General features: G+C 48.5%; 1 protein-coding gene across 1 annotated transcript in view; it reads left to right on the top strand.

The window, feature by feature from the left end:
- The first annotated feature begins 4,371 nt into the window (after window positions 1-4,371).
- Window positions 4,372-9,793, top strand: part of LOC146007439 (uncharacterized) — a 94,845-nt gene continuing 89,423 nt past the window's right edge. Inside the window, exons 1-2 of the mRNA XM_083145787.1 lie at window positions 4,372-4,683; window positions 9,285-9,396. Coding sequence (XP_083001913.1) covers window positions 9,336-9,396 — 61 coding nt within the window. The 5' untranslated portion in view covers window positions 4,372-4,683; window positions 9,285-9,335. The remainder of the gene's footprint in view (window positions 4,684-9,284; window positions 9,397-9,793) is intronic.

The raw sequence follows: 9,793 nt of genomic DNA, 5'->3' as shown, positions 1-9,793 counted from the left end.
CTGCTCCCTACTCTGGTACCTAGAATGGTTGGCAAGTCGGACTGAAGAAGAAAGATGACTCTTTGTTGGGACACTTCTTTATAAAATGTATTATTTTTATTGATATACGTTAAAATCTATATTCCTACACTATACTTTTGCGCTTAATTGCCACCCAATAGCAACTATATAATTAATAACTGCACTACTAGATACCTGTTTTAAAGAGTGAAAAGATAATGACATCAAACAATAGTGAATCAAGAATATTTATTGGTACTTGTTTCCTAGCACGGTGCCACCGCTTTTGATCAAAGTGCATCTTATCGCATTGCATGCAATATAGCGGCATGCGATGCGATTTTTAATTGTACAAGCACAATGATGGGTGCTTACAATGTTAAATGCACCCCCATTGTCAACGCCCCCCCACTATCAACGCCAACCCTAAGCGCAGTGAGCCCGCGAGGGGCGGCAGTACTCGTCCTCCGACCTTTTCATAACCCCACTATCCACGTCGGAGCGGAGTTGACTTTAGATAGTGTGGCGAGCGCAGCGAGCCACCGTGCCCGAAGCGTGGCGAGGGGACATGGATTACTTTCCATGTATTCCACGTCCCCTCGCGGGGCTCACCACGCTTCGGGCTCGCCACACTATCTAAAATCAACTCAATGCCGACGTGGATAGTGGGGGTATGAAAAGGTCGGAGGACGCGTACCGCTGCCCCTCGTGGGCTCGCTGTGCTTGCCACGCTTCGGGTTGGCGTTGATAGTGGGGGTGTCGTTGACAATGGGGGTGCATTTAACATTGTAAGCACCCATCATTGTGCTTATACAATTAAAAATTGCATCGCATGCCATTTGCTGGCATGCGATGCTATGCGATATTTCATTGTACAAGCACTCCTGTTAATTTAACGGGAATATCGCATCGCATACCATCACATACCACTCAATAAGGATGGTATGCGATGGGCGCCCTGTTAGGAAACAAGTACCTATTTATTTGTATCAGCTGTGATAGCCAATGATTTCACTTTGGGAGTTTATCACATCCCTTGTGGCAATAATCTTTAACAGATTTTTTATATAAGTGATATATTAACAAACATTGGGGCAGATGTATGAAGGGTCGTTATGGGGGAGAAGGGGTATCAGCGCATGTTATGTGCACTGATACCGCTTCTCCCCCATGTATGAAGCAGCCAGCGTGCGGTACAGGACAGAGGCGCTATGCGCCCCTGTCCATATCGGCGCTGCTATCTAAATGATAGCAGGCCGAATGTATGCCCAGTGCAGCCGGCCGGGGGACAGGAGACTGATGCGCTGTCTCCAGGAGGGGACATCGCCGGAGGGGGGGGGGGTTTAGCGCTCCCCCGCTTCGGCGATCTTGTCGGTCTCCCCTCCTGCTTCGCCTCGCTAATGAGGCGAAGCAGGAAGTATTATAGCTATAATACATCTGCCCCATTACGTGAAACATCAAATTAAATATAAATGTTAAAAATTGACAAAGATATTATTCTGGGTCTGGGTGACTGTCTCAGGCTGATAGCCACAATGTTAATGGAATACTCATTCAGGAAAATATTGTGTGTGTGTATATATATATATATATACACACACACACACACATACACACTGCCGACAACGCAGATTTACATATTATTACACAGAGGGAGAAGATGAGGAGTATCAATGGGAGATTATGAAAGAAGGACTGCTCCCTTATGCCTCAAATTGTTCCTGCTCTCCTGCCATGTGTCCCAAGGACAGTGAACGGACTGGATGAGGGCACAATTAAATAGAGGCTTATCAGCGGCAGTAGAAGGAAGATATGGGGATCTGCTGTTGAGGTCCAGTGCCAGGTTTCTAACCAGTTTAGAATAACCCAGTGCAGGGGGTCAAACTAGGACTGGCCAACAATGAGAGTCCCCTAGTGGGGTAAAGTAGATAGCCAAGGTATAGTTTATATAATAAATCCCCTAATGGGGTAAGATAGGCAGTAGATAGCCAAAGTATAATTCCAATAAACAATATGTCTTAATAGATGGTAAGCTATTCAGTTCTATCTTATTCAGATGTACTCTAGCACTCCATGGTGATGTATATCTTATACAGATTCCCCCCAACTCTTTCCTATATACCAAAGTGCGGACATCAGTTTAGGTACTACTGATTAAATGCTCTTATATTTCTCAATTTATAGATAACATTAAATAACATCCTCATATTTCTCTAAATAAATATGCACTGTGTCCAGTTAAATACTTGCTCCTCGATGACGGATGTATATAGAAAACCGGGGGTAATGGACTTAGTAAATGTGTACTTAGCTTTCTAATGAGCTGTAATCACATCATATGTGACTCTGGTTTCCATCTGGTGTAGTCCCCCAGACTCTGGCCACGCGTTTCACCGGTACGAAGGCTTAATCACCAGTGAGGGGGACGTGTTGGGTCTCCTTTATTTGTACGAATCTACAAGCTACCAGGTTAGGTGCTTCGGGTTTCGGCGGCACCTCCCTGCATTATTGTGATACGTCTTACTTTAGGTCTGTCTGGTATCAATGGCAAATCAGGGCTGTGGAAGTTCCTTCCGCTCTGTATGATGAGACAATAGCGTAACTCTCTCCTAGGGGCTGACGGCTTCATGTCCGCTCCTACATTGACCGAGTGCATCATCTGACCGGTCACCTAGCAATTTTGAAAGTATATGTGACGCTCCGTTTCTCCATAGCAACAGAGAGCGTCATTATTTTCTTGTGTGAATGGGTGCTGTTTTGTCTCCCAGGTTACGTGCGGCGTCTCTTACATTATTCAAATGTGTGAGACGCACGTCTATAATTCATGCCAGCAAATAGCGCATTTCTTATATTTATATTTTATACATTTATATTTATTTTAATGGTTGGCTAAGGTGGTCTGCTCCCTACTCTGTGCTAAGGTGGTCTGCTCCCTACTCTGGTACCTTGAATGGTTGTGTATGGTGGTCTGCTCCCTATTCTGCGCTAAGGTGGTCTGCTCCCTACTCTGGTACCTTGAATGGTTGGCTAAGGTGGTCTGCGCCCTACTCTGCGCTAAGGTGGTCTGCTCCCTATTCTGGTACCTTGAATGGTTGGCTAAGGTGGTCTGCTCCCTACTCTGGTACCTTGAATGGTTGGCTAAGGTGGTCTGAGCCCTATACTGGTACCTTGAATGGTTGGCTAAGGTGGTCTGCGCCCTATACTGGTACCTTGAATGGTTGGCTAAGGTGGTCTGCGCCCTACTCTGGTACCTTGAATGGTTAGCTAAGGTGGTCTGCTCCCTATTCTGGTACCTTGAATGGTTGGCTAAGGTGCGCTAAGGTGGTCTGCTCCCTATTCTGGTACCTTGAATGGTTGGGTATGGTGGTCTGCGCCCTACTCTGGTACCTTGAATGGTTAGCTATGGTGGTCTGCTCCCTATTCTGGTACCTTGAATGGTTAGCTAAGGTGGTCTGCTCCCTATTCTGGTACCTTGAATGGTTGGCTAAGGTGGTCTGTGCCCTACTCTGCGCTAAGGTGGTCTGCTCCCTATTCTGGTACCTTGAATGGTTAGGTAAGGTGGTCTGCACCCTATTCTGGTACCTTGAATGGTTGGCTAAGGTGGTCTGCACCCTACTCTGCGCTAAGGTGGTCTGCTCCCTATTCTGGTACCTTGAATGGTTAGGTAAGGTGGTCTGCACCCTATTCTGGTACCTTGAATGGTTGGTAAGGTGGTCTGCGCCCTACTCTGCGCTAAGGTGGTCTGCACCCTATTCTGGTACCTTGAATGGTTGGCTAAGGTGGTCTGCGCCCTACTCTGGTATCCGGAACACCTGGTGAAGGTGGTTTGCTCATCATTCTAGCATCTGAAACAGCTATGGCGGTCTGCATCCTGTTCCAACACACAGAACAGCTAACTAAGGTAGTCTTCACACCATGTGGCATTTAAATAAATAAGGAGGTCTTGCTCAGGTGGTCTACACCTAGAATGGCTATCTAAGGTGGTCAACATTCGGCACATCTGTCTATGGTGGTGTCTGCCACTAGAAATGGCTAAGGTGGTCTACGCCCCATTCACACATCCAGAACAATCTTATATGGTGGTCTGTACCCTGCCCGGCACCCACAATGGGTATCTAAGGTGCTTTGTACCCTGAGACATCTGGCTGAGTTTGTCTGCTCCAGATCCGGTAACTAAGGCCATCTGCGCCCTGTTACAGAACTGATCATCCTGCTCAGGAAATGATGGAGGTGATGTTTTTTCTAATTAATCGATAAACTGATTGTCACTGATATTCCCAGCGTTCCGCCCCCTGACCTCCCAACACTACCAGGGAGCCAGCGGGCGTAATATCTGCCCCCTAATCCGGGCTATATACAGGCAGCAGCAGCCAGTGTGTCCGGGGGCGGCAGCAGCGGGTTCGGGGTCTCCCCAGTGACGGCGGCTCCGTGCACGGCTGAGCACTGTCACCTCCCCGGCTGCTGCCCGGCAACGGCACAGAGAGCTCCCCAGCGGCAGAGGGCGCTGCAGGCGGCGGTTCCATTGGACGCGTCACAGTCACTAGTGGAACATGATCACTTTCGGTGTATTCGCTGCCGCGCTGCGGCCATTTTCTCGGAGTCTCCAGAAGAGGGAAGTAGCGGGCGGCGCCGCCGCAGAGAAGTGTCCGGACTCGGAGCTCCGGGAGAGGCGGCCAGCGGGGTGTAAGTGCTGCAGTGTCGGTGTGAGCGGTGCTGGGGAAAAAGTTACACCTGACTCACTGTACCCCTATAGACCTGGGTGTGGCTGTGCCCCTATAGACCTGGGTGTGGCTGTGCCCCTATATACATGTGTGACACTGCCCCCAATATACCTGTGTGTGGCTGTGCCCCTATATACCTGGGTGTGGCTGTGCCCTTATGGACCTGGGTGTGGCTGTGCCCCTATGGACCTGGGTGTGGATGTGCCCCTATGGACCTGGGTGTGGCTGTGCCCCTTTAGACCTGCGTGTGACTGTGCCCCTATGGACCTGCGTGTGACTGTGCCCCTATGGACCTGCGTGTGACTGTGCCCCTATGGACCTGCGTGTGGCTGCACCCCCATGGACCTGCGTGTGACTGTGCCCCCATGGATCTGCGCGTGGCTGTGCCCCTATGGACCTCTGCGTGTGGCTGCGACCCTATGGACCTCTGCGTGTGGCTGCGACCCTATGGACCTCTGCGTGTGGCTGCGACCCTATGGACCTCTGCGTGTGGCTGCGCCCCTATGGACCTCTGCGTGTGGCTGCGCCCCTATGGACCTCTGCGTGTGACTGGGGAAGTGAGGGGGGTGTGGGAGCATCACAGTGACGTCACTGTTATCTCTATTACTGACACAGGGACCTGACTGGGGAGGTGAGGGGGTCTGGGAGCGTCACAGTGACATCACTCTTATCTCTATTACTGACACAGGGACCTGACTGGGGAGGTGAGGGGGTCTGGGAGCGACACGGTGACATCACTCTTATCTCTATTACTGACACAGGACCTGACTGGGGAGGTGAGGGGGTCTGGGAGCGTCACAGTGGCATCACTCTTATCTCTATTACTGACACAGGGACCTGACTGGGGAGGTGAGGGGGTCTGGGAGCGTCAGTGACATCACTCTTATCTCTATCACTGACACAGGGACCTGACTGGGGAGGTGAGGGGGTCTGGGAGCGTCACAGTGACATCACTCTTATCTCTATTACTGACACAGGGACCTGACTGGGGAGGTGAGGGGGTCTGGGAGCGTCACAGTGGCATCACTCTTATCTCTATTACTGACACAGGGACCTGACTGGGGAGGTGAGGGGGTCTGGGAGCGTCACAGTGACATCACACTTATCTCTATCACTGACACAGGGACCTGACTGGGGAGGTGAGGGGGTCTGGGAGCGTCACAGTGACATCACACTTATCTCTATCACTGACACAGGGACCTGACTGGGGAGGTGAGGGGGTCTGGGAGCGTCACAGTGACATCACTGTTCTCTCTATTACTGACACAAGGACCTGACTGGGGAGGTGAGGGGGTCTGGGAGCGTCACGGTGACATCACTCTTATCTCTATTACTGACACAGGGACCTGACTGGGAGGTGAGGGGGTCTGGGAGCGTCACAGTGACATCACTCTTATCTCTATTACTGACACAGGGACCTGACCGGGGAGGTTTCTTTTCATCTGTACTTAGTGGAACCCATTTTGCATAAGTTATTGAAGTAAAAAATAAAAAAGACGGAGCTGGTGATGTCACACTCCCAGCTGGCAGCGAAGTTTGTTCATGCTGTACCTGCACAGCGCTGTCAGTGCCCAGAGTTAAGGAACACTTATCAGGCGCACAAAAAGATGAAATAAGCAGATCTATACTAAACATTTTATACTTGTCCAACTGTAAAACATAATACATTTGGTGATCTTGTAATACTGAATATATTGAATGCTAGAGTTCCCTCCTAAACACCATTATGGGTGCAGCCATGTTGAAATCGGTCACCTGACTTTCCTCAGCCACTCAGGGCCCTGCACCCAGATCAGCTGTTAGCAGCTTCCAATGGGTGAACACACAGTACTATAAAGGGAACTTCCTGACCAACCCAATATGCCAGTACAATGTCGCTTCTGCAGAAGTAACAGCTTGGTGCTGAGCTCCCTGGTACTTTGTATCCGCACGGTTCCAGTCTGGTTACTTCACATCTGTGCTCTGCTCCAGCTTTCAGTTCCAATGTAGATACACGGGGACTTGTTCCTAGCAGCAAACATCCGGTTCCAGTCTTGTCACCGATCCCCCTTCTGTTTCCGTCATCAGTCTGGTTCCTATTTAGTTACTATCCAGTTCCAGCCCAGTAATCAATATGGTTCTGTTATGTCTCTGCGGAATAACCTGTATAAACAAACATTAGTGGCAATGGGCATACACATAAACATTGGTGGTCAGTGGGCATACACATATATAAACAATGGTGGGCACTGGGCATACATATTTCACGCAAGGAATCCTACATTAATCACAAAGTATGTAAGTAGGCAAGCGCTATAGAGCGACGCATATTACGAGCATGATGTTGCAGAAGAGCGCTCATCAATTAATTAGGAACAAGGCAGTGGGGTAAACTGAATGTCCTGTGGGGTGCCAATCAAGCCTGGCACTCAGAGTAAGAAGCAGAATGGACAAGTTAGGGTAATTGTAAGGACTGTGCTAATTACACGGGTTGTGTGCATGATGTGTGGTCAGCAGGCTACATGGTCGACATTGTGTCAACTGTTTTACAAAAAGCATGTGTAGGACAGTTGTTCATTTAAACCGAGGGGTTGTACTGTTTGTAGTTTATAGATCCACCTCGCTTCAAGTTGAAGGAGCTGGCGGCCTCTGTCACCTCCTCTGAAGTTCGGGGGTACACAATCAATGATATCGTCAATATATATATATAAAAAATCTGGCGCAGGTGGACAGTGTCAGCAATAATGTATACATTACTGGCAATACAGTAATATATATAAACCCCGCCCATTATGTAAATAGCCTTTTCTATGAAAGATTTTCAGCAAAGTCTTTCGCCTCCTGAAAAGCTCTTGCTCTTTGGGGAAAATAGCTCAGTGTGTACGCACTACTTTGGTGAAAGATATATCTATCATAGATTTTGGCAAAGTCTTTTGAAGTGAAAATCTTCTAGTGTGTGTGGGCCTTAAGGCTTCACCTATAATAGCCATGTTTGTGTCCGGCCCCAGCCCGGTGCCACCAGGTATTCTAGGGAACAAGGTGCCTAATACCTCTAAACTGGACAAGAGGAAAAACTAACTAAAACCCAGTAAACAAGCAAACAGAAAGTGGCACAATTGTTCCCAATGGGTAATTTGAGGAATGACCCCCAAACGGACTCTAAAGGCCTAAGGGATACAGTCATTAGGTCTACACCAACTGGTTTGACATGGGTCTAGGTCGACAGGTAAGTAGGTCGACACAAGCAATAGGTTGACAGTCAAAAGGTCCACATGGGGTTTTTCACTGTTTTTTGAGCCGACATGTGCCGGCAGGCAGTATTTCATGCACTACCATCCACTAGGGTGTGGTGGGAGAATAAAATAATGTGCCCAAAGCATTGCGAGCAATGCGGGGTTATGCAGTGTACTTCAAACTGTGTCAATGTCGACTGATTTGACATTCGGGTCAAAAAACAGTGTTGACCTTGCCCATGTCGACCCAGTGCTTGTCGACCAAACCTAGTTGGTGTAGACCTAACAACCCAGGCCTAGTCAGAAGGTAAAAGCACAGAACTAATGACCCCTCTGCTCTGTGTACAAAATATGGAAAACCACTCTGCATGCTAGTATAGGAAATAACAACATACACACGAGCAGTGTTAATGAATGCTACTATGCATGAAGATGTTAAACAAAAGTAACTCACAAGTATAATGCTGGTAAATGCAACAATGCATAAAGATGTTACACAAAATAATTAACAAGTACAAAGGCGCACAGTGTTTTAGAAGCCACTTGACCTGGAAGAGAGACAAAAAAACTCTAAACAGAATCTCTCACAGAATGCTAGTAAGGCACAATGATGGCAAGGGGGTGCACTTATCTCAACCTCCTAGGTTCTGCAGGGCCTGTGTCCTACAGGACTGTTACTGGACTCAGAAACAGCAATTCCAACAGCAAACTAAGGCAAGGCAGCAGCACGTGGAGTCTGGACAGCAGACCCACGGCTGGGAACTCAGGCTGGAACACTAACCAACAGACTGCACAGTGAGAAGCCACTGCTGTGGAACAAAACAGGAAATATAACCAGCAGGGAGCAGCTGGTCAGAATCCCTAATGACAGGTAATCAGCTAATGAGAAAAATCAGACCAGGTTGCTTAGCAACAGCTAAATAACAAACCAGCAGCAGCACACCTAACCGGTTCCAGTTCAGTCATCTATCTGGTTCTAGCCTGTCCCATTTCCTGTTGCTACCCCTCCTGTAGCACATATACATTCATGGATTGTACGAAATCATAAAAGCTATGAACTATAACAGAATGTAATGGACTGTATTTCCTATTTTAAGCAGCTTTTGCAGCCTGCTGGGAACAACAGCTGGGTAATCAGCACCTGAGACCTTGGCTTACACCTCTGCTGGGTACAGGGCTCCTGATGCTGGACAAGCTGGCCAGGAGATATACACAGTGCTGCTGCCTATCCCAAATACACTGCCAGCACATATAAACATAGATGTGAAGATGCATGTAATATATGTTCTTAGCAGCCCCCCATCAGTAATATTCAGACATTATTAATGTATTTATTTTGTGGTTTAATTAGGGTGAAGCACTGACCAATATTAAAGAACAAAATAAAGAGGGAGAAGAAGAGATGGATGTGGTGGGTGACCAGCAGTGTAAGGAGGAGGAAATCCCTGCAGGTATCAGTACAGGTGAGTAATAATCACTAAGTACAGAACAGAGGGTAACTCTGTGATGCTGCCGCAGTGAGTACTCGGAGAGTGAATGACAGGAAGGGACGGCTTGGGGGAGGTAACAGGAAGTGGCGGCAGGAGTGTCATTGTCATTATCAGGGCGTGTTCCTGCCATCAGCTGTGACCATGTATGTAGAGAAACACGGGCCAGTATCGGTACTGCAGCGGCCAGTCTGCGTGACCATAGAATCAGGGAGCCGATGTTCCCCATTTCTGTGATGGTGCCGTGTATGGTGAGGTGGTTGCTGAGGACCTTGCAATGGCTCCGGTGGCCGTGTCTCATCTTGGCTGGGCAGCTGCTCACGTGTGATGGTTACCAGGTCTGTAACCTCAGACATGGCAGCTGCGTAGGCTT

The sequence above is a fragment of the Crinia signifera genome, chromosome 6 (genome assembly GCF_055691185.1).
Source record: "Crinia signifera chromosome 6, ASM5569118v1, whole genome shotgun sequence".
NCBI lineage: Eukaryota > Metazoa > Chordata > Amphibia > Anura > Myobatrachidae > Crinia > Crinia signifera.
This window is presented reverse-complemented; position numbering and strand designations above follow the sequence as displayed.